General features: G+C 37.4%; 1 protein-coding gene across 5 annotated transcripts in view; it reads right to left on the reverse strand.

The window, feature by feature from the left end:
• The window catches only part of LOC140145914 (vitamin D3 receptor B-like), a 495,422-nt gene that overhangs the window by 117,682 nt on the left and 350,776 nt on the right, over positions 1-26,964 (reverse strand). The window contains exon 1 of one of the 5 annotated variants that reach the window (XM_072167632.1): positions 6,635-7,414. The exons of the other annotated variants lie outside the window; for them this stretch is intronic. Within the exon in view, the coding sequence (XP_072023733.1) occupies positions 6,635-6,684 (50 nt within the window). The 5' untranslated portion in view covers positions 6,685-7,414. Of the gene's footprint in view, positions 1-6,634; positions 7,415-26,964 lie in introns of those variants that run through there. 5 annotated transcript variants of the gene reach the window in all.

Raw genomic sequence — 26,964 nt, forward strand, 5'->3', positions numbered from 1 at the left:
TTTGGGTTCAATTGACAAGTTACAGATTGGGGGAAACATAACAGGAAAAATATTGACAAATGCAGAACAATGGACAAAGTAAGATAAACCAATATGTATGTCTGACAAATATGTTTGTTTTTACACACAATTTTGCTTCAAAAATGGAAATTTCTCACTATTTCGCATGTGTATTTTCTATTTGACAGGCAATGATTTCTTGCCAAAATGCACTATGCCCCTTAGATTTGGCTCCCAAGTTCCCAATTCTTAATAAGACATATACATATACAGTACATTATTATGGGTATCATTTTATACTAGCAATCACAATTGCCAATTGCAATCAGTTTTGACTGATCTTTTGTGTACATTTTTAAAATTTTGCAAATGCAACCAAAATATTGCCACTACATGTATTTTGAAAAGTATAACCTATAGATGGAAGTACGCATCCTAAACAAGGGCAATCCACATCTGGGACTAAAACTAAAAGCATTAGACTAACCACTAACACATGTCATTATTACAGTTCTTAAGCTTAACCTAGTTAAAAAAATCAAAACCTTTTGATCCCCTAAGTCCAACCCCAATATAGCAGCAAATGGATAGGGATAATATAAAAAGCACAGGGCTGGCTAGCCAGGCTTCGCTATACATGCTTCTTAGGCAATGCTCACGGAGCAGGCAAGTGCTATCGAGCTGCTCCGTCGCTCGCTCGCTTTCTCTCAAGCCTCTGTCACTGCACTTTTGTTAGGGGTTAAAGAGCTGACACTGAATTGACTGTGTCATTTTTTTCCCTTTCTTTTTTAATGCAGGAGTGTGTGTATGTGTGCGTGTGTTCCTACCGACCAAATCGCTCATGTTCTGGTTTGTTTTTTTACAATTCTCTGTTTCTGTCAGACTTGGGTTGCTATCATTAAACCAATGCTTATATGCAACTTAATTACAACTCAATTGGGTTGACTTTTTTTCTTTATTCACAGATGTATAGCAACAGGGATTATAGTAGTATAGGACTGCACTGGTAGTAGTTTTTTTCATTCATGATGATAATTGTTGGACTCATAATTGTTCCCAGTTGATGGCCTGGCTTTTGGTTCCGTTTGTTCATACACAGGGATAACTTGGGATATTATAGCTGTGCGATTGCTTTCCCTGATATGACTACACCGGGCGACTACATCACAGCAAAATAGTTTTGTAAGATCGTTCACAAAGAGGCTGTAACTTGCAATTTTGGTGCCAAACTAAAACAGTGAAAATGAAAGTTTGGTATAAAATTTTTAAATTTTTGCCAAAATTGGGCCATTTTTGAGAAAAATACTTGCCTCAAAATGCTAAAGACAGTGAATTCTGTGCACATGCTTGGATAGATCATCATCTAACATGTAGTTTTGGAGATAGCCAACACGTAAATTTATATAAAAATGGACGAGCATTCAGTTGGATTCAGAAGAAGGCCTGGTAATCTCTAAAAGCAAGGGTGCCTAGCTAGCGTGCCATAGAACATGATTTTTAGTAGCACGACGACGACACAATAGGTAGGCATGAGGTAGCCTTGATTATAGAGCTGAATAGATGTGGTTTACTGCACTACGGCGTTTCAAAGAATGGTGTGAAAACGGGCTATTGTGACCGGCTCCTATTAAGTATGCATGCTAGGGCCAAGTCGACACTAGCAATGTGGTGGCTGCCTGCAATAAAGTGGGCTATAGGAAAATGCAACATGGTTTGATATGACCTATGTGTGGAAATGCAACAGTACTGAATGCAGTACAATTCTGGAGACATTGAGACTGCCTATTATGACCTACACATGGTGCCATTTTGTACGTAGTAGGCCTACTTGCTCGCTAGACCGAGTTTTCGGCATTGAACCACATGTTGTTGTGTCTATACAATGCACCCTGGTACTGAATCTGCTGATAGTGCTAGACAGTATACAGCACAAAGTCTGTTTCTTTTCTGTTCATACAGGCCAGCATGCTTATATTAAGCTTTTCAGCTTGGCATGAGCAGTTTGCTTGAGCCTGGTCCCATCAGGAACCAAGCGTGTGTCTGTTCGGACCAACTGGTTACACAAACAAGCAAATTATACTACAGAATGGCTGGTTTTAAAACAAACAAGCAAATTATACTACAGAATGGCTGTACAGCGAATAAGTTACCATAGGAAGTAACAAGTGAAATATATACCAACACCAAGCAAAGTCAATCAATAATTTATAGTCTTGTACAGCTTCTGCTATTTTGTTTTATCATATTTTGGTGAATCCATAGAGGGCTCAGTGCAACAAAGCCTCAACTCCATTTTGGCCATTTTGAGATTGGTTGCACTTGAGTCTGTGTTGCACTGGTAGCTTGGGCATGTTGGGGCTGTGGTTGGATTTCATTGTGCCAGAATCTCATTTGTGCAAAAAATGGAAATAAAGCAGTGTTGTGCCAACCATTCACTATAATCTTTTTAATGAGCATACCTAAAAGAAACAATGAAAAGATCCTGGCCGGCTGTTTTGAGATGAGTTAAGAGCAATCAACCACCCTCCTTAATGTTCTTATGTCTCTAAACCAGACCAAATAAGAAGTGATAAAATTCCATGGCAACAGGTTGAAAATGCACCCAATTCTACCCAGATTCAATCAAATTTTGATGGGACCAAAATTAAGACAAATTATGACAAAATTCAACCAATTATTGGGGGTTTGGAAATGGTATGTTTCGTAAATAACATAGGACATTTTAAAACTACTGCCTACAGCAAAACCAACATTTGAAGACACTAAAAATAACTTTCTTATAACATTATTATCTTATTATTACATCATATCATAACCCGTTACACAACTATGTCTGGATTTCATTTTTTTCTTCAGATAGTCCGATCTATATCAAACAGTAAGAACAAACTGGGACATCCTAAGTGAAAACGCAGTAAATACTTCTTTTAAATTTGAACAGAAGTAGAAGCTAGTCGATAGGCCTACTGTTAAATGGACTGTTCCAGTTGAAATCCATACACCCCCTATGGAAGACAGGACCTTAATCTCCCACACAGGGAGTGTGAATTTCAAATGAGGTTACCTGAATGGGTGACACCATTTGTAATCTTACTTGTTTACTAGTAGATACTATAGAAGTGAAGTAATAAACACAAGCTAATTCAGGAAATCAGGAAGTGTAATTAGCTTGTCCAGGATTGAGACCTGGGAAATCCACAGAGATGCTATCACAGAAACCTCTGCAATCAGACAATTTGTTATCTCAACTAATAACATTAATACTAAAAAAATGTTCCAGTTATATATATTCAGGGTGTTCCAAAATGATGGTACACACCCATCCATGTATTAAACAGTTTCCATCATCCAGTTATATGTATTCAGGTGTAACAGGAACTTATGAGACACCCTGTACATGGTATGCATATAGCACTAGCAGATGAAGTAATTGTTTTTCATCAATAGTAACTGTTTTGTCTCTTTCGCTTTCACTGTCCCTTTCCCTGACCTTACAATCAATGACCAAGACACCAGCAAAATGCTATTCCAATTGAAATTCACACACCCCCTATGAAAGACATGACTTTAATCTCCCAAACTGGGGGTGTAGATTTCAAATGGAGTCACTCATTCAGGTAACCCCATTTGAAATTCATACTCTCCGTGTGGAAGATTAAGGTCATGTCATTAAGGGGGTATAATGGATATCAACTGGAATAGCCAATATGCATCCAATGTTAACACTACACATGTATGATGACCAGTTTCTAAAATATGCACAGTATAACACTTGAGCTGTTTTCCATAAAACAATTTCTCTCACTTTCAGTGTCCATCTTTCTCGCTTAGAAAACTTGTTACTTGTTTCTCTTCGTCCACGTCCATGCTTTCTGCACCTCGCTCTAGCCTATAGCACTTCTTATTCATAGCCCAGTTTCAAAGAATGTTATCATTAGTGGACCTGAAGAGGCGATTCAGGGGGCATAAGTCTCCCAAAATCGTTTTACAATTTACTGGGGGCACTTGGGGGAGGGGGACCGCTTGCTAGGTGGGCACAAAACACAATCATACAAAATCAGGCTATTTTAGGCTACTATAGTATGAACATTTATCAAAATTTTAGCCCCCTTCCTACAATTTATTTTGCCAGTGGATGTGGAATTTCTAAAATGTGGACCCACAAATAATTGCTTGGAGGCAAATAGTGGATCCCCATAGAAATAGCCATTTTGAGATCTATTTTGAAAAAGTGGTCCCTTTTACTATTTTCATGAAATTGGGCCTTCTTGGTCTATTTATACCCTGAGAAGTGCATATTTTTTGGAAGGACTTTTTGCCCCTCCCCCCATACAGGTCTGAATTTCAAGACTCGATTATTTGTTGCGATATATAAAACTTGTTCACACAGAACTAACTACCTAGATCTGGTACTTGATACGTACCTGGGCTGACCTTATTGCGCTCTCCATTGCTCACTCACAGTAAATTACAATAATTTTGTAACCATACAATATCCTTTTATCACAAGCAAGCAAAACGCATGCAACAGCGAATTGGAACTGACCAGCATTGACTGCTGTCTAATAAACAAAACCACAAGCCAAGGACGGGAGCTGTGTACACACATTGATTGTAATACAATGTCGGTCGGTGCGAAAAATCAGAAGTTGGTCAATCTTTGTTAATTTCATTTTGGTTCGATAAATTGGAATTTATACATTATTATAAAGCGTGTGTATAACAGCATCAAGTACTACAACTAGTACAAGAGCTGTGTATACACACTGATGTATTACAATGTCGATCTGTGCCAAAATCACAATTTGGTCAGCCTTCGTTAATTTCATTTTAGTCCGATAAATTGAAATTTATACAGTATTGTAAAGTGTGTTTATCACGGTACTAACAACAAGTAATATACAAATATCAACACACTGATGTATTACAACATTTGTCGGTTGGTGCTAAAAATCAGAACTGGTCAGCCTTCATTAATTTTATTTTGGTCCGATAAATTTATACACTATTATAAAGTGTGTTCACAGCGCTGTACTGTATATCACTGTCGCCCAGTGTACAATAGCGGCCGGTGCGAATATTCAGAACTTGGTCAGTGTTCGTTAATTTCATTTTGGTTTGATAAAGTGAAATTTATACACTATACACAATTACTATAGCGTGAAAAATCAGAACTTGGTCAGTCTTCTTTAATTTCATTTTGGTTCAATAACATGGAAATTTATACACTATACACAATTACTACCTATTTTACACTGATGCATTACAATGTTGGTCTGTGCAAAAAAATCAGAACTTGGTCAGTCTTCTTTAATTTCATTTTGGTTCAATAAATTGAAATTTAGACACTATACACAATCTACCTATTCTATACAATGTTGGTCCGTGTGAAAAATCAAAACTTGGTCAGTGTTCGTTAATTTAATTTTGGTTTGATAAATTGAAAACTATAGACTATTGCAAATAATGTTCATGTCTCTGCATACACAATGTATCAATGTATTACAAATTTACCATATCAGTCTGTATGAAAAATCACAACTTGGTCAATCTTCGCTACTTTCATTTTAATTTTGATAATTGAAAGTGTATTCCTAACAGTGTTGATCACAATTTCTATGATACAATTTCCTATTTTTCTATCACAATGCTGGTCTGTGCAAAAATTAGAACACAGTCAGTCTATCTATGGTTAATTTCATTTCAGCTGATAATTAAAAATTATACTCTATATATACAGTGATTCCACCCCAGTTTCTATACATTGTTGATATGTGCTACAAAGTCATATGGTTGCTATGTATATTGATAGGCTATGCTAGAAAAGCAAAAACAAGACAGAGAGTCACAATATTTATTGCAAAATTCTGTATGTAAGTGACTAAAAACTTGGTAAATAGTGCTAGCACCAAAAATAAGTCCTGCAGATTACACTTTGTGGTATATTGCAGAGAATTTGCGAAAGAAATCTTCATTTATTTATACCACTGAGATTTAAGGCTACTGTGTGCAGTGCTAGCCAAATGGCTTCAAAAAAAAGTTTTGAGATATTTTCTAAAAATATCAAGAGCTATCTCTAGATTCACTGAACCAAAACTAAGCTTGTTTGTTCTCATTTTAATACCCCCTCTCAATGCCCAAATTTCCCTCTTAACAGGTAATAACACCAACATTTCCCTCTTAATGCCAAAATGTCCTGGACACGAAGAAGCTTCATTAATTCCCTAATTTTTTGTATTCATAAGCATGACAAGGTATGAGCATGCCTGGGAAAAATGTGGAATCCACAAAACTTGTTCTAGAGAAAAAGAAATTGATATTTGGAAGGAAGGAAGGAAATGTCATTTGGGAGGAAATTTCACTGCAAGATCATGAAACTTCCCAAAATTTCTTATATATTTTGTATTTTGCAAACAAAATTTCCTTCCAATTTCCAAAATTTTCCTCCAAATCTCAAAGTTCCCTGAAGTGTCCCTGAAAAAAGCTTCGTATATATTTTGTACACTGTACACATGTATAAGGGGAAACCAAATTTCCTTCCAATATCCCTCCAAGAGGGATTTTTGATCTGTTCATCATTCTCCTAATAATGTTCACAAATACTCATTGTACTTAATTGGTACCATTAACTTACCCAGTAAACAAATCCTCATTCTCCACTATTTTTTTCCAGAAAACCTCCATGTCCTCACGTCACGACAAGAAGCTGCTGCCAGATCCTTTGATATAACCTCCAAAATGAGGCGTCAAATAATTGCATAAAAATATAAATTCACAAACTTTTTATTGAAGTTTTTTCGTTCGAATCCTACCAAAAACACAAGTAAATTTCGATAATTTTTCGTCCCAATCCAGTCAAAAAAAGTTGAGTTGAACACGGAGTTGAACACCTCTTGTTTGTTATGGTGGGTATAGGCCTGTTGACTGGCGCCAGTGTAACTACACAAGAATGTCCAAATTGGAACGAGCTGAGTACAGCAATGCACAACACAAAGTTGTGTGTGGTATAGGTACCAGCTAAAGCCTTCAAGCGAATGCGGCCTACTGGGTCTCTCTCCGTACAGTCCACTGACACGGTCGCTACTCACTGCTGCATCATGAACCCGACTCTGATATTTAGCAACAATAGTGCAGTGTAGTGTACCCGGTTGGTCGCCCTAAAGCAGTGCACTTGGTGCTCACTGGTAGCAGTCAGGCAATGGTAATAACTCTGCTAGTTGGGTCTCTGAATACACACACACACATTGCAAGGCCAGCCAAGGTCAATGGCTGGCCCCCTAGTGCGCTCAAGATTGGCGCGCTACTAGGAGCCCCCCAGGCTGCTCATTATTGGCACGCTCATTAGTCGCTGTGATGCCTTGCTCAGTCTTGGTTCAGATTTCAATGAGTATTTTGGTTATTATTATCTATCGAAATGGTTTTCAGTACGTGATCTGTCCAGGCAGGTATAGAGCTACTAACTAGTGTGTAGCGCTGTCAGTTTTGCGAGTAAACATAGAGGGAGTAGTAGAGTTGTATACTCTGGTATCAGTCCCGCTCATATTTGCCCTACATGTAATATCTCTGTATGCTCATTAGAAACAGTTACACCTGTGAGGGAAAGACCCACTAGTTCTGGTCCAAAAAGCTATATGATTAAATAAAGAAGAATTGTGCTGTAAATGAGAAGCAGTTTCATTTGTGGAAAGAGGCATAGTTATCTGTATGGGTGATTCTATTTGAATTATACACCCCCTGTGTGGGGAAATAAGGTCATGTCTTCCATATGGGGGTGTATGGATTTCAATTGGAATGACCTGATATAAACGTAACAGACCAGCCTGTATGTCGATGACATGGGACTATGCAGGAAACCGACTTCCTACTATTACTTTCAATCACTTATATTTCATCATTTTTAAAAATAATTCATCGTACTAAAAATGTGTGTACAAGGTTAGTTGCGCAAGTCACTAAAACCAAATTTTCACTTGAAAAAATAGAACTTTTACAGCTTAATTATTAGCACCATTTACCTCTGAACCACTACTAAACATGCATAATTTGCCATATTTGAATGTATTACACAAAATAATTAAAAATATTTTTTTGGGAAAAAAAGTGATACATATTTGTATGAAGTTGTGCAATACAATGACCTGCTTTTACCAATAAAACAGGGATGATACTGGATAGCTAAGAGGTTTGAAAGGTTAATAACTTTGTGAACCATGTACTCTGGGAATGAGTGAGACTTAAAAAAAAACAGGAAAAGGATGTGATAGAATAAGTTACCAGTTGCAAAATTTGGAAAACAAAGTTACTGCATGTTGGGTAGCGATAGCCTTGCATGTGTGATAAAATTATTATGGCAAAAATATACAAGTACCAAAATATAAAAGAAATATAATTATGCTGTGTGAAAATGTCAACATTTTTAGCCTACAATGTATGCTAACTAAGACCAAAAGATTTTTTTTTTGACGAAACAATTTTTTTTTGTATGGTGCAAAACTTTCAAAGTTTTAATCTTCTGCTATAGAGATTAGTAGTAAGCTGAATTTTTTTTAAATGCAGTTTTCTAATTTGGGCCTTTAAGATTTCCATCATATGTATACAGGTTGATTGTCTGATGCATGATTAGTTCCAAAACCCAATAACTTAGTTATCACCCTAATCCTTATCCTAAAGCCCGATCCCGACTCCACTTTGTGGCACGATACAACGCTTTTCAAACATCGCAGCATCGCACAATGAAATTTGAAAAGCATGTGGGGTTTGCATCTCCTTCTACGGTCATTCTACCGACCTTGATTTTCCAGCAGCCAATCACAAACGTACGCGGCTGCGATATCGCAGCGCAATGTGAAAAAGTTAAACATTTTCCAACTCCATCACGGACCAAAATTTTCACCGCGCGATGAGAATTTTCACCGCTGAGCTCGTAAAAACCTGGCTCAGCTTACAGTTTTTATCGCATCGCATCGCGCTGTGATGTGGAGTCAGGATCGGGCTGTACACTAAACTTAAAACCTAAGCCCTTATCTTAATCATAACTCTATCCCAAAACATAACCTTATTAGTCCTAACTCTTGCAACTCTATCCCTAACACTAACCCTTATGCTAACTCTAACCTCATGCTTCACCCTAATCCTAACCTCAAATGCTCTAAACTCTAACTTTAACCCCCTGAGCACTACCTGCCGATCTAACATTACCTCTGATTGGTCAATTACATGATATCTTTACTTTAATCACCAATCAGAATGAAGTTTTGCAAATAATTCATCCCAATTTTTTTGTATGGTGAAATTATTCTAACAATGTTGCTGATTGGGCCAATTGATAATGAAAACTCCTTTTTGCCCAATTGGCAGGTAGTTCTCATGGGGTTAACCCTTTTCGGACTAATAACCCTTCAGACTAATGAGCTGTTCCCATAATTTAATAATATTTTCATGTGCCTATAAATTCAAGATGAGTAAAACTACTATGAACTTATCGGAGTATAAAAATTACCATGTAGCAGTCAAATTAGCTCCAGTGTTCCTGCTTCTTTCTGGAAGATTCCCTAACGAATGTACTAATTAGTTTTTCTAGTAATTTGCACTTTTCGTACAACTCCCACAATCAGCTAACAATTAGATGCCAAATTAGCTTTCTCTTACAATAAAACACACTATTTTTTGAAAAGACAAAATTGAGAATTGGTGATTAACAAAAAACGGTATTGTTAGCAATTTGGCAAGTTACAATGTTCTGTTACCACGGTGATTTAATTTTGCAAGTCTCACACGCTAGGTTTTGATTTGAACGATTTTTGTATCGTCTTTTAATACTAACACTAACAGGCTGAATACCTGTGCAGAAAATAACTGAAATTAACTGCCATAAAAAGGCATGTTCTTGCTTGTAAGAATATTGATAACATAAAGTATGAACAAGATAATGTTGCTATAACATGAAATCGTAAGTCTTGATTGAATGGGATTTGAAACAATTGATACTTTGATTTTAAGAGCTGTATTATTTCTAAACTGAAATGGGAGGGCACCGTGGCTATCCCAGTTATTGTGTGTCTTTGTTTGAAGCTTTTTACAAACACATCCCACCACTAGCTTAGCTAGGATTTGAAACATGCCCATCATTTTCACCAAAACGGCCTGTCCAAAATTTGAACCTGAAAACATAAACCATTCCTCTGTCCCTTCAGGGGGTTCAGTCAGTTGCTATAGCTTTGATTTACTTGCCTGGTCTTGTTTTGAGTTCACAGAACTTATTCAAGCATTATTTTTAGAATTTAGCATTAATTTTGCATGTCCCAGAAGCAAACTGTCTGTCCAAGATGATGGGTGGACGGGTGCCCGGGACGGGTGACTAACTAACAACCTCCACACGCCCCAGCTCATGGGTGTCAAAATTCTGCATTATAAATAGAGTCTCTTGCACAAAAAATACCACAATTTTATGCAAGCAAGCAAACACACCTCGGTATCAAGCAGGCGATTCAGGGGGGGCCCAAGGGCCCGGCCCCCCCTCCTCAAAAAAAAAAAAAAAGAGGAAAGGAGAGAAGAGAAGAGAAAGAGGAGAAAAGGAGAAAAAAGAAGAAAAAGGGAGAAAAGGAGAAGGAAAAGGTTAAATTGCACGTATAGTAGGCCCATGCCTAAATCGCAGTCGGGTCAGTCTATAGGCCTATAGGTATGTGATTACTTTGCTTGAAGGCGGGTCCTCTGCCTAAAAGCATGTGAAAATTATGGCAGCCCACCGATATGTAGGGCCCGTCACATTTTGTCACCAAAGTCAGTAGGCCTATTAAAGACGGACTCGAGCCGACTTCAATTCAACACCATACATGCTTTAATTGCGAATCTCAAGTCTTAGGCCTATAAAGTGTCCGTGTTATATTTAAAATTTTACAAATCGAGTTCGGGCCCTTTTTTGTTTTAAAAAGCAATGATAGTGTAAAAATGGTCCACCAAATGGCTTCAATTAGGACTTCATTTTGCAAAAGTTTCTCACTTCTGAGGGGGCATATCCCCCTCAGACACCCCCCCCCTAATGCGCAACTTTATGTTTAAATCTAAAGCAATATCGGGTAATTTAAGCTAATTTATTTATAAAGGTTAAAACTTGCCCACGAATGGCTTCAATTGGGCGTTCATTTCGCACATTTTCGGCCTTTTAAAACATAAAATTTGACGCAATAAATAGTGCAAAATTGTCCACCAAATGGCTTCAATTAGGCCTTCATTTTACAAAATTTTCTCACTTATGAGGGGAACATCCCCTCAGACACCCCCTCGTCATGCAACTTTATTGGTACATAATTATATAGCAATAATTCACACAATAAAAGTCAAAACTTGTCCACAAATGGCTTCAATTGGGCTGTTTTTCTCAAATTTTGGCTTTTTCAAACTAAAATTTTACACAATAATAGTGACAAAATGGTCCACCAAATGGCTTCAAATGGGTCTACATTTTCCAAAAGTTTCTAACTTCTGAGGGGGCACATCCCCCTCAGACACCCCCTGGTCGCTGCAAAGCTGCCTCCGGGATGAAGGCTTGCTGCCATTAGTTACATTTTTTCCAAAATTGGGCCCCCCCTCTGACTGCTCTGGATCCGCCACTGGTATCAAGTACTTGCAGATGAGCATGGCCAAGGAAGGGGAAATAAAGCCAAACAAATGTGGTTGGCTTGGGTGCAGGTGTACTTTAAACCCACCTGTTTCGAAAAAATGTACAGCCATGGATGTGACAACATTACAGACCATTATTCTCTCTCCTTCCTCTGTTTTTTGTGCCACCACAGACAACAAAAGTTTGGGCTGGAAAATTTATCACTTGTGTAGGAGAGGGGGAAGAAACTTGCATTATTAGGGGAAAAGATCACCCCATTTTGAACTAAATTCACCAGAATTTTGATCTGGATGCATTGCTATAGTCAAAGTTGAGTGAAAGAGGAAGCAATGTAGGCCTATATTTTTAGGGGGTGGGGTAGGGGTAAAGTACTAGTTTTCAAAGCTTGGCTGTATACAGTTCAAGACAGTTTTTGACCAAGGTTCGAACTAAATTATAGAATTTTGGGTCTTTTCCCCCAGCAAAAACAGTTAAATTGTGACATTTTGGGGCACAGTTTATTGGAAGACCACAGCAAACTTGGGACAGAGCTAGAGGCGGAGCAGGCACAACCTAACTATGGGCTTGGCTTGATAACACATTTTGAACAGCGATTGGGCTAATTTTTAGGCAACACTCACAACCACACAATTCACCTGTTATAGAGAGTATAGAACACATAATCATGTCAGTGGCGGATCATCATGGCATTGTTTGTTGAAATATGTACCTGGTATTCCTTCACCTGTTGAAGGTGCTGAAAGGCATCATCTAGACACCAGGCTAGACACATACGCTATGCACCAAAATAGCCTCATCCCTAATGACATATTTCAATAATCTCTATTCAATAAGCATAGCTAAAAAGTTGTGGAGTATGAGTTTCTGTACCTGACAACAGCAATGTTCATTCTATGCATGTAGAAGCCTATTAGTATTATGGTTAAAGAACTGTGTACTAAGGGATGAGCTTGTTTGCGATCCAAGGGATACAGGCACGGGTTGCTCAGTCTCATCAGAGGAGTGCAGTCTCCCTGGATTTTCAGCTCTGAATAGGCCATTGAATTAGGCCATGAGAAATCTGATTCTGCTATGTTTCCATGTGTCTCAATAATATGGAAAATAGCGCACCTATTGAAAATATTGTCCACCACACCCACCTTGCAAACTTTTATTTGAAGTACGTACGGCCTACCTGCTTGTGTGGACTACTATGTTGTGGCGATAATGCGTGCCACGCGCGCAAATGTTTGTAAACCTCATGGGGTCAATTATCACTTGATTCATTTGAAGTAAGTGCCTATGTGGTACAATGTACAGGTTGTACACTACTTAGTTCCCCACCATAACAATCCAATATGTCAAACCAAAGTAATGAGACTGTCCATTGTATTATGCACAATAACAATCAAAAGAGGAAGCCCACCAGAGTAGTTCTTCTGGGGTGACACAAACCTGCCTGGTTATCAAATTAATCAGTAACAAGATTATGAATTTGACAGGTGCTAATTAATGTTATTGCACCAATTAGCACCTGTCAAATTCAGAGATAACCTTGTCACTGATTAATTTGATAACCAGGACGGTTTGGTTCACTCCATAAGAACTGCTCTGGTGGGGTTTCCTCTTTAAAATAGGAAGGGAATGAATAGGTCTATAAATAATAAATTTGGGACATGGAATCCTGTAACAAATTATCACACTCAACCTGTTGGACTAAAATAGGTACAATGTATATCAACAGGATCTGTGGTATCAAATTCTCCATACCTAACCCACTGGCTATTCCAGTTCAGGGAAGATGTCAGATATAGAGGGTTAAAATATGATAGAGATTAAAATAGCACATAGGGGCAAAGGTCAAACTGGGGGCTATGAATAAGACAACATTACAAAGTCATTTTTCATTTGTCTCAGACATATTGTAAACATGTTGAACCCCATTTCCCCCTTACTACCCTGCTTTGAATCAAATGACCTCTGACCTGTAATGTGCAAGTAATGGGTAAACAATGTGGGGGCAAAAAAACAATTCATCACAAATCTCTGACAGGTTCATTCCACAGAAGAGACTAGAGGCATCACATCATGCAGTCAGTATTATAACCAGGGCAGTAGCGTAGCATGGGTCATCATATTTCGGCAATTTTCCTATGTGATTCTTTCAATTTTGCAATCGATGCACATGCCACCCTGCCCCTTTGACTAACTGAAAAATTGTTGAAAAATTAAGTTTGAGACAGATCCTAAAATGGTTGCTCTGTATGCTCTGCCCAATTAACTTTAAGCGTGTGATTGGATTCAATCATTTTATTTACCTTCTCCCCCTCTCTCTCTCAGTTCATTTCTGTTTCTCTTTTCCACCTCTTCTTTCTTCCTCAGTCTGTGTCTCTCTCAAATACCTCAATCCCACAGTTTGTCCCTTTCTTCAATCTCATTCACCTTCCCCTTTCTTTCTTCTCTTCTTCCTTTTCGTTTCCCACTCTCATTCCACGTTTCCATTGCCCCTCTTTCTTTCTTTTCACCTCCCCCTCTCTCTCTCCACATTGTTTTCCATTAGCCCACACAAGGGCAATTTAATTGACTGATCCAAGATGGGGTCATAGGGTCACATGTGGCTTAGGGTCAAGCCAGGTCACCCACTAGACGTGGTCTGTCCTTCAGGAATGCATTTGTCTTCCTATACATGTTCTTCCATTCAGTTTCATTTTCATCCTGGTTGCATGGTTTTCTTTTTTCCCATTTCCTCTTTTCATTGCCCATACATGTACACTTTCCTAGCATAACTCTCTTTCCAAAGACATTTGATCTCTTGTACATAGTACATTCCCTCTTCATGGTCATGTTCATTATTTTTGCCCAATTAAATGTCTCCCATACAAACAGGTAGCATGCACAGGAAGCTGAACCAATGTCAACCATATGAACTTGGAAGTAACATGGAAGGGTTATTCACAGGATCAGCCCAATCCAGATTGACCCATAGCAGTTGTGCAAGACCGATACGTGTGCGGTACTGTCTCTGTCCATTATGTATACAAATAGGGGGTGGAGTGCTAACCCTGATCACCTTACTCCACATTGCGAATGTGTGCTACAAACTTCTGCAACATTTTTTATGTTACTTGATCACAAGCCAGATTTGGATATTGCATAATTACTAATTGATCCATATTAATAGATACTGTGCGGATAGTTCAGTTATAGACCCTTTATTTGCTGCATCAGAAACCACTCCATCAAAATGACAATTTTGTTGAACATAGCTATATCATATTGCACAGAACCTATATTTGTAGATCTTATACCAAGACTAAATTCAAAAAACCTACAAAACCAACTCCCCGAAAAAACAAAAACAAAAAATAACTAGAATTTTGTGGTTCTCGGGTTGCGCAGTTCTCGACACAAAGGGTCGGACGCAATACCCCCATCTTAACACTCATCATCGTTATTGGAGATTTCACTTCTTGCAACAAAAACCTAGTGGAATATGAAGATATTTGCCACAATTGTCACCCCTCCACCAAGTCACATCACTATACAAATTACCAGTTCCGAGAAAAGTTCTAAATATTCTTAAAATTTCAAAAATTTCGTAATTGTACATTTTCATGACCATATTTGAAATCAGCATGAAAAATGCATTGAAATGAGTATAAACAAGTACATTATTGGTTCAGTGGTTCTTGAGAGAGCTCTTGATTTTACAACTGTTTTATATTGAAGACTATATGGCGAGCATGCAGAGCATTAAACATAGCCCAATAATTAAAGACAAAACATACTTAATGAGCTGTAGTAAACTTGAACTTAACACATGGTAATCATTGGGCTGAGTATCAAAAATGATCTTTTTGCGTACACGCACACGAATGTTGCTAAAGAGGTCAGTCACAGCCACGTGGATGAATTCATTTATACGCAATTAGATTCAAACAATGTTGATATCAAGTGAGAGCAAATAGTTGGATGTAATTGCATGTCAATTAGTGGGTTTTTAGCGGGTTCACAGTCGGACAAGTTTAGAACTGTCAAGTTTTAGTCAGGAGTAGCTCTGACTTCTTCAGGACAAAGTACCTAAGAATGAGACATGTAGGCCGCCACCTTTCCTACTGATGGCTCTGAAAAGAGCTGTTCACTGAAGACTGCCCCTTGTCAACAGAAAACAAGCAGACCTCTCCTATCTGCGGAATTATGATGTTTTTGTTCTGTACATGGGTACCCGACTACCAACCTTTAAATACAGCCAATTTTATCAAAAATGTTTTATAGTAAATCGCTTTTGATTAGAACCTTTGATTAGAACGTACTTCCACGATGTGGACAAGGTGCAACTCTCAACGAGTATAGCGGCAGAATTAACAACGCATACGATGCATAAAGAACAAAAACAAACGCCTTGTTAACATCACGGAAGTACGCTCTTGTCAAAGATTGACAGCAAAATAATAATAAGAATAACTGAGAATAAAAAAGATTTCCAGTTCCACAAAAATTTGATTCACCAAAATTGGATTCTAGAAAGAAAATGCCAGTGTTCCAAATTTTGTTCCAATTATTTTGTAGCTTCTAACATCAGAGTGCATTGTACTATTTTGACAAATCAAGATAGACCCACCACTCACCTGTGCAGGTACAGAAAACCAAACCTATAAGAACTGTAAAGGAAAACGGATTCTCTTTTATGGTTTCAACTTAATTTTACTTTCTTCTGTGCAAGATCTAGCCTCGTTGCCTCAGGACAGGCTCAACAAGTTGTGTGCTGAGTTGCCACAGATTTCCATCCAAAACGGTTGAGTATTATCACTGAAAAGTGTCCCAAATTTGTGTGCTGGAATTAGGATTGAACATAAAAAGTTTAAATTCTGACATATTTTCTCAAAATATCAAGAGCTATCTCAATAACCACTGAACTAATACTAGGCTTGTTTGTACTTATTTTAATGCATTTTTCATGCCGATTCCATATATAGTCATGAAAGTGGCCAATTCTACAATTTTTTATTTTTATAGAAAATTTGGAACTTGTCGTCTGCAGTCGACACCTGTGTAGAGTGGGTTAAGGATAAGTTAGTAAGTAGGACAGTAAAGTACAAAAAATTGTGGAGCCAATGTTGAAAAAAATTACAATTCGGGCTATTCCATATAATCCATGCACCCCCTATGGAAGACATGACCTTAATCTTCCACATACAGGGTTACCTGAATGAGCGGCTCCATTTAAAATCTACCCTCCCTATGTGTGAAATTAAGGTCATGTCTTCCACAGGGGGGATTTCAACTGGAATAACCCATTTCTATCTAATCATTGGTTCTTGTGAGACTGGCAATATTTTGACATCAAAACAGGGATGTAATTTTATAAGAAAATGTAGTAATTCTTTTTTTTACCCAAGAACAATAAATATTTTTATATTGTTGCAAAAAATAATCATAAGTATTTGTAATGAAGAGCTTTCAATGAGAACACGTTGGATGTGGTATTAAACTGATCATGGCAAAGACGCTTGTAAAGAGCCGCTTATGAACAGTGTCATTTGCGGTCATGTACAGAAAGGAAAGCAGTGAGTACAGCGGTAGGATCGGAGTTGAAAATTGCTTGTAACTTGATGTGACAGGTCTGTTTAAGAACAATTTTGCAGCAGTGATATTGATGACACTATTTAGCTTTAATGGGTACATAGCTACACACAAGAGATATGTCGAATTAAAAGCCTGGTTGTTCCGTGGAAAAAATTTGAATTGATAAAAAAACACTTGTTTTAAGCAAGAAGGACTTTTAAGGATGTGATCTAGGGTTTTTGAGGCTAGTTGTTAGTGACGCGTCAACAGCGGCACTTTTGTAGTGAAGTTGTTGACTTTGTTCATTAGGGTAAATTTACATGTTTAAGCGGGATCTTCCTGTTCCGTTTTTTTTCCCCAAGCGCCAAAAATTTAAGTTGTCGTGACTAGTAATGTTTAATTAAAATAATCTGGCATACTGGGCCACTTTGTGGTGACATTTTGTATACCTTAAGTTGAAAGTTTTGAAACCAACATTAAAGATGCACAACAACATTAAAAGTAAGTAATTAATATGCTGAATTGTCACTTTGAAATCTTTTCCACAAAATCAATTTGGTTTATATTTCAGAATGTTTGAAATTAATTTGTTAGCTAGGTTCCCACATGAAATGGATCCACAGAAATAAATTCATATTGCCAACATTTGGGTGCGACAAGTTAGACTATACCTGCCAAAATGAATCAACAAAAAAAATCATATTACCAAAACTTAGGTGCGACAAGTTAGACTAATACCTGCCAAAAGTAACTGACTATTTAACTGACTATAAGCTATTTATATCCTTTTATATACTTCAGATTTGCTTATAATTGCATGTGAATTTGCTATGGTTAAGAATTTTACAAAGTGTGCCGGCAAATTGTAGCACCACAACTTCAATTTGTGAAAATTTAAAGTTGTGACTAGTAGTAACACCTGTCACATATAACTGACAAGCTATTTACATCTTTTTTACCGCAGATTTGTCTCGTGATTTTCCTTGCACAAAAGTCGCTATGGTTGATAATTTTACAGAGGGCCATGGAACTTTGTAACGCCCCAACTTTAATATGTCAAAATATGTGTCCGTCACATTGGACTAAATCGGCAAGCTATTTCACAGTAGATTTTGCTCATGATTTTCCTTGCATGAAAGTCACTATTTGATCGAGCAGTGACTCCAGCAAATTTGTAACACCCCAACTTTAAAATGTTAAAATAGGTGTCCGTCAAGTTGGACTAAATCGAGCCAAAGATAACTGACAAGCTATTTACATCTTTTTACAGCAGACTTACGTTTCTGATTTCACTTGTGTGAAAAAAATTGGTTGTCTGTGTTTCAAATAATATGGTTCCTTGCCCGTACCCCTCTGGGTGCAGAATTCTGAATGCTTTGCCATACTGCATAGTAACAACACTCCGGGCAAACTTATGTGTGAGTGAGTGAGATGCCATTATTGTTACTTAACTGTTTCAAGTATAGCAGCTCCATCTAAGGGTGGTACTGACCAGGTTTTTATCAAATTCTGGAAGTTCTCTGATGGAGGTGCAATGGCAGTGCGCAAAAACTGACCAGGGCCATGACAGTGCACAGAAAAAACCCAACCCGGAACACTACTGAAGTACCTTCTGCAACTGGGAGATTTTTAGCCAAATACTTGCATACATACGACGATGACAGGGTGTTTGTATATTGCTTCAATAGTGGGGCACGCTTATGCACACATTTTGGTTGACAATTGCTGCGCAGTTGCTCTGCTCACAGCAAAGAGATAGTACCTTGCATTTCTCACTCATTTATGTACGCAAAATTTTAGATCACTTAGACAATAGTTTGTTGCTTTTGATGGAAAATAAATTTGATTGATTCATTACCAGCTAACAATGGACCTAGTGAATATTCATGAGATAGGCAACACTTAACTCTCTCCACACAAGTGTCGGCTGCATATGACAAATGCTCCAAATTTTCTTTCAAAATTCAAAAATTTCCAAAATTGGACATGGCTATATTTGAAATAAGCATGAAAAATGCATTAAAATGAGTACAAACAAGCCCAGTATTGGCTCAGTGGTTCTTAAGACAGCTATTAATATTTCAACAAAATATCTGCAAACTGGACTTTTTATGTTGAAGCCTATGTCCACAGCATGCGAAGCAACTCGATGCATCTGATCCTGTCAGTGCCACCTTAAGATTGCTCCTTTCTACAGTAACCATCAGGGTTTATTCTACCCTTCTCCTGGAATAATGATACCTGGCCGAGGGGCAACACTGGTTCCGGGATATTTACGCCAAGCCGAGTGCTTTTCATAGCATCAAAAACAGCTGCAAGACCCTAAAAGCGGAACGATGTGGGCTTCTTGAGATGTATGGGTATGGCTAGCATAGTGAAAGGTGCATGTTGCTCAGTAAACAAGAAATGCCTATAAAAAGCAAGACAATGTATTATTTGTTTGTGATTACTCTGGAAGAAAAGTCATACACAAGAATTGCCTTTAAAAAAACTGTGTGGGCCCAGCTAGTGTGGGCCTCTTGAGATGTATAATTGGTGTGGCATATGATTGGTGGTGGTGTTTGTGGTGCATGGTGGTATTGAAAGGTGCATGTTGTTCAGTAAACAAAAAATACTATTAAAAAGCAAAGTAGAATTACATACAAGTTTACTGCAAGAGAACTCATAAACAAGAATTGCCTTTAAAAAAAAATCGGTGTGTCGGCTATCTAGTTGGTATAGGAATAAGATATGCTTGTAAAACCAGAACAGGTGATGGTGCAATAATCGGTAAAACAATCAAGGACTTTTCAAAATTAAAATCAAGAATTGCCCATAAAAAAGGCTACATCTTTAGCAACCTTTTAATCTTTTACCCCAAGTTATTACAAATACTGGGGGTGTACCAAAACCCTTCAAGGGGGGTAAATGTGTCTAAAATAAGCTGACCACAGAAGGCTTGAGCAGCACAGCATACACCTGATATAGCAGTTTTCTTGAATTTTTATACTAAACCACAGGGACTCAAAATTATGTAGCCGAGCATTTTATTGAGCAAATTTGATTTCCCACTTTATTCTGCCTAACTAGTTATGCTTAGCAAACAAAAAAGTATTTTTAACTATGGACAATCTTCATGGAGTCTCAGCAAAGTTCGCAGAGCTTTTGCTCGTACATATTTATATGTATATTAAATCATGCAAATACGATTATTCATCAAAAGTTAAAATTTTCAAGTCCTGTTTGCTTGAAATGATATAGTTCCATAAATTTGGGTGTTTTGGTTAAAACCTGTTTCAGACAAATGGATTAATTCGGTTACATTTCAAGTGAATGCTTATACACTGTAAAAGACGACACTTAATAATCACTAAAACACGTTTATTCTTATATTTTACACATATAAGTATAGGAGGGATGGCATACAATTAACACCATAACACGTTCATAGATGTATTGTGATAAAAATATAAACACTCCAACTCATTTATATAAACATGTTAAAGTGTTACAAATCCATCAATAAATCCTATAAACGTGTTATAGTATTAATCGCATGCAACGCTTCCAATATTTTTACGTGTAGAATATAAATATAAACATGTTTAACATTTATTAAGTGTTATCCATTGTTTTTTACAGTGTAGTTCATTTGTGAACAACATATATTCGTCATTAATATCTAATGTGCACAAATTACGTCAAATAAACAAAGCCATTGACATACTTTTCACATATGTGATCAGATCAAGCTTAATGAGAGTGCTTGTCACAGCATATGTAACTCATTTAATGTTTAATGTTGCCTATTAAACAGGTAATAAGCTGTTCCAGTTGAAATCTATAACCCCTATGGAAGACATGACCTTAATCTTCCACAACGGGAGTGTGAATTTCATTAAAATGGGGTTCTTTGAATGAATCCTTAAAATTTACACTCCCAGTGTGGGAGATTAAGGCCATGTCTTCCATTAGCCTTTCAGAGGTATGGCAGACACAATATGATGGCGCTGCACGAAATGGGTAAAGTCTTTTGAATTTGACGGGTTTTACCCATATTGAATACTGCCCTCCTATTGTGTGTGCCATGCTTCGAAATGGCTAATAGGGGGGGGTGTATGGATTTCAACTGGAATATCGCATTATTGTGCCATGCCAGGATGAAGGAAATCATTTAGGCTGCCTTTCATCCCAAAACATAACTGCTGATAAACTGTACTCTTTACTCGCCCGCAGCAAATATAAAATCATCTTAATCGTTAAAAGATAACATTTCAAAATTGACGTTCTAGACAAAACCCCTCCTAACCAAAGCCAGGTGATAACACACAGGTTATCATACATGACTACACATTAGATTGGCTCATCTTTGTCAAACATTCTCATCTATCAGCACACAGTTTGCTAACCCCAATACGCTTGTACACTCATAACATGACCTTTTAACATCTCGGGTACAAAAACTCATACTCCTCAACTTGAGGTCAAATTTATCAGCACTGATTGTTCAATGGGAGGGAATGAACTATGCTTTGGAAATTAGAGCATTTAAGTTCATATTGTTTTATGTTATCGCTTTGCCACGTCATAATTGTCCAATATCAAGCGTGCCGTTTTACTTATCTGTTGTTCACTGCGCTCCCTGTGGAATAGGCTATTCCAGCTGGAATCCATATACCCCCAATGGAAGACATGACCTTCATCTCCTACACAGGGAGTGTGAATTTCAAATAGAGTCACCCATTCAGACAACCCCACTTGAAATGCACACTCCCTGTGTGGAATATTAACATCACGTCTTCCATAGGGCGTGTATGGATTTCAACTGGAATAGCACATTTTGGAGCAGACGGCACTGAATTGGTGACTCCATTTGAAATTTACATTCCCTGTGTGGAAGATTAATGTCATGTGTGCCATAGGGGGTGTATGGATTTCAACTGGAATAGCCCAATGTTGGGGCTGGCAAACAGGTGGGTTTGCACGGCCTAATTTCTCGTGTAAATATTGGCGTTAGCGCACGCAAGGCAAATGCGCTGTATAGGGAAAGCTACCGCTGCTGTGTTAAGTTATTAGGGAAATTTTTTGTGTAAACAATAGCTGTTAAAATAGGCTCTTAACACTTGCCGTGTGGATGTCGATACTCGACAGTTGCAAAAATATTGTGCATAGTTAAATCTCTAGAATATCAGTGTTTTTTGTGATTCAGTTTTGGGTTAAGGATAAGATTGGTTTCAAGTGAAGGTGAGGATTACAGTTCTCAAGACGGTTCCTTCGTATTTCCTGACGTGCACACCCCGTTTATCGCGCACACAAAAAATCACGCCAGGGTTACGCGATGCTACATTTTGTTCAATGAACGAGGTGCCAATATTTCGTGTGACTCAATAATTTATTAGACAATCAGGACCCTCACTTGCTAAACATGTATCTGCAAAAAAGTGCAAAAGAACTTTGATAAAAGGGTGTAGGGTTAGGATTTTGTAGGGCTCACTTTGAGGCCGCATGTTGCAATTTTGGTGAAGTGACGCTAAAATTCGGTTTAAGTAATGACTAATAATAATGTTCCGATGGTCTGCAGTGAAAGAGAAGTGACATTTTCAGTGAAAAAATTGAATACCAGTAAGTAAGAAGTTTTATAGAAGTGGAAAAGTACACTATTGGACAAGTATATTAGCAGTTATGTGCACTGTAAGTGACGACAAAATTGGATTTGAAAGATTTGAAAGGAGGGGAAAGAGAAAAAATCAATAATTTCATCTCTCCAATACGTTGTCCACTTGAATGTATGAAATGTTAATTTGATTTGCAAAAAATTGTGGAGATCATTTACTGATGTCCGAACATCAAATAGTGTGGTGAACCTATAATAGTGGCTGTTAAAATAACATTGCCAGTGTTGCCAGGACCATGATTTATTAGCCCAATTGAGCCACATTTAAAGGTTTTCACTGCGATTTGAGATATTTTTTCAAAATATCAAGGGCTATCTCTGAACCAATACTACGCATGTTTGTACTCATTTTTATGTGTTTTTCCATGCTGATTCCAAATATGGTCATGAAAATGTACAATTCCGACATTTTTTAATTTTTATAGAAAATTTGAAACCTGTCGTCCCGGCCTGTCGTCTGCAGTCGACACCCATGTGGAGAGGTTCAAGAGAAAAAGTGGGTGCCTTTTTCGGCAATTTAATATGTGCTGGTAATTTCTGGAAACATTACACATTCGAGTGTCGTCAGAAGATGACGCCCAATTTTGTGGACAGAATCATGCAGATAGACCAACCCCAGTAATCCCCATAAGGGATCAATAATTTCTAAGTTGACTGGACTTTTCGGGTGTAATATTTATCCTTCTTTTAAAAGGAGGGGACGCTAATACACATAGTTTAGATGGTATTGGGAAAATTAACTTGATTATTCAATTTCTAAGTACAACTTTCATAGATTCTATCTCCTTGATTATTAAATTACTTAGCACAACTTTCATAGAATACTGAATGCGTACTACCGTATCAAATGCTATCATGCACTTTTTTATCAATATTTATCATATTTTTGACTCTTCAAAAAAAGAACTGGGATGCAGATTTTTTCATGGATGTGATGCTTGAGGTTTTTTAAACGATTTCTTGTGGTAATTGTAATTTGCATGGATTATGCTCAAACACATACTTGAAAGTGCATCAAAAGTTTGGAAGAGTTTAAAAAAGTTTTGTGGAACATTTACTGGTATTTTAAACTTCTTTAGCAACATGGAAAAGGTCTCTTGTCATGATTTTTATATAACTTTATTTAACTTTATTTAAAAGAGAAAGTCAAACTTCTTGTGAATCTTGTCGCCCCCACATCATCTCTTGACATCGGCCATATAAGTGTGTATTTATTTAGTTTGCTTAGTTTCTTTAGTTTGCTTCTAAGTTTCTTGACACTTCTTATAAAAGCACAGAAAAGGTCTTATTTTCTGTTGCCAATGTGGTAAACGTAATGCCTCCTCTAAAAGAGTTGTAGAAGGGAGAATACCAACTTCCAGTTGCCCAAAAACCAAATTGGACATCAGCCATATTGGTGTGTTGAAGAGTGTTTGTTTTGTTTCTTTGTCTGTTTCTCACTGTCCGCAACAAGTAAATATTTAAAGGAGTATTTGGTGATCCTCTTTATATGACATCTTTCAGTAGATATCCACAAAAAAAGCTTATTTCCAAAATTTCAGTTGATTCCGATTTTTGCGTTTGCAAGTTATGCATGATTATGTGTATTATACTGTTCCATAGACAATGTGTTGTAATTTCGTTCTGGTATTACTAGAACAAAATTAAAATTTCACGATATCTTTGCTTAACAAATTAGTCGGCAAGAAATTTTTTGTACATAAACATTATGTAGCCAGAGGTTTCCAGTGATATAAAAATCTCAACTTTTTTGAGAAAAGTGGGGGATGATGCTGTGGATCACGAAATACCCTTTTAAGTCCGAAATATTTTGTTGAGAGAACTGTTTAAATCTCTGTTCAACAAGAACATTAAGCTCCTCTCGTCCCACATTTTTCTTCAATTTTGAAAGCAAAAGTCTGTGCATTATCACAATATGATTTCACAGGGTGCTTTCCTATAACACTAGGATCCACAACATGCTCATCTACCAGGGGCACAGTTCTTTAACCCCAATACATTTGTACATTTATTGAATGACCTTTGGGTACAAAAAATTAATACTCTACAACTTGAGGTCAAATTTTGCACTCTGATTGTTTAATTGAAGTTACTGAACTATGTCATTGGGATGAGGCCATTGTGGTCCATTGTGTTTCTGTCTGACAGACAATACCACTCTCTTTCTACACCTCTCGCTCTTCATTATTCATATTCCCATTTTTACAATTTCATAATACTGACCACAGTCCACCACCCACCCACTCTTACCATCCCCAATGTGTACCGTAACTTGTCAATGATCACGCTGCCACTGGGCAGTTTGACCAACGCTGACCACTCCCCCAGGTACGACAAAACGTGACATTCACAACGCATCCATTTGATCCACTCTCTCTCGCTCAAAAGTCGCAAAAACAAATATTGTTTCACAGTCAATACACTCAGGTGAGGTCGTGTGTTTATTCTGTTAATATTGATCCTTTTATATGCTCACAACTGGCAGTACAAATTTTAATGCACACAATACCTCAACGAATCATATTTATAAAAATAAAAATAAACATCGCTGGGAAAAAAGGATGAACGGCTTCTGGGACAATGCCGGGAACGCAAAGTAGGCCGGGTCAATGTGATCATGTTGTCAGGAATCACAGGACGTGAGTTTTTTTGAGAAGTTTGAATGTCTATACCAAAACATTATTGATATCATGAATAAACAGTGAAGCTATTGTCTGTAATTTGTTTTTCACATTCACTGCTTCACATGTAGATATCACTTATAAGTTATTGGGCTCTTCCAGAAGATAGATGCACACATCGGATACAGGAGTTTGGATTTCCGGACTTTTTGATCAGTTATTGATTGCTTGATTTTTGAATTTTCATCTATTTATTATTAAAATACGCTCAATGATTTTATTGCACAAGTCTGATATATTCCAAAAACGAGCCTGACAAACTGTATATAAATCATCATTACATTCATATTTTGTGGGAAATTTTGTGTCACCTGTTGCAGAATATTTAAACAAAAAAGAAAGAAAAAAAATAAAGAAGAAAATTGATCGACCCACTCTGCTTTTGGAACTTTAGTTTAAGGGCAATCCAAATCATTTTTATTATCAATTATTATTTTTTGCTTCACCAGGACTTATTTTCTTAGTTAATTTGATCAAACTTCTTTTTTTCAAAAACTGCTGTCATAATGCTTACTATGCTGCTAGTCGATTGTCAAAGACAATGGCAATCCACAGCAAGCACTGATAAAATGAGGAGCCAAAGTACCAGTTTGAGCATCTGAAGCATAAGTTTGAGCATTTGAAGCATGCTCAAAATTTACCAAGTTACATTTTGTTTACAGCTTACATGCAACTGTCACACATACTATAACAATACCTGATTCAGACTGAAGTTACAGAGCATTATCACGTAGACTTATCGATGTCATGGTATTGGTATGGGTAATTTCTACAGCACATTTACTCAGACGCTGGTAAATATGAGTAAATATGCTGTGAATTACATGAAATATTACTTTTACTATGTAGTTGGTACTAAACATTCAAAGAGATAAAAATTCCAAAGTGTGTGTTTTCTGTCTCTGGTGATTTGGGACACTTGTTGGTCCTTTTTTTGAAGTAAATATTGTTTTAAAGCCAGGTCTTCATGCATCTGTGTATGTGTGCGAATGTTTGCGTCATGTGCATTCATCAGTCCATAGGGGGGGTGCACTCATATGTTTATGACGTTTGGATAGTGCGATGGATTTCTGATCATTGTCCAGAGTTGAATTTTATTCAACTTTGTTGCCATATCGTAGCGCTACTCAATATTTTGCCTGCTGTTAAATTACTGATGACCTCACCAAAAGCATGAGCTATCTCGCAGTAGGGCCTACAGCAAGACTTTCCTAGTGCTAGCGATAGCAATGCATCACATTAAATTTTGTCGCCCGATGATGGGACAGGAAACAGGATTGCAGCATCGCCCAATGCTGCGATAATGGAGCATACAAGGGGTTAAGTTTAAATGGCAGAAAATAGGCCTCCCTCCTTTCAATTATCATAAAGATTTTGATATAAAAATTGCTAGACCTACACACATAGTTGGCCGTCTCCCAATAGGATGGCATTTAACATTCTAAGAACTGGAGCAAAAGTTTAGG

The sequence above is a fragment of the Amphiura filiformis genome, chromosome 2, assembly GCF_039555335.1.
Source record: "Amphiura filiformis chromosome 2, Afil_fr2py, whole genome shotgun sequence".
NCBI classification, from domain to species: domain Eukaryota; kingdom Metazoa; phylum Echinodermata; class Ophiuroidea; order Amphilepidida; family Amphiuridae; genus Amphiura; species Amphiura filiformis.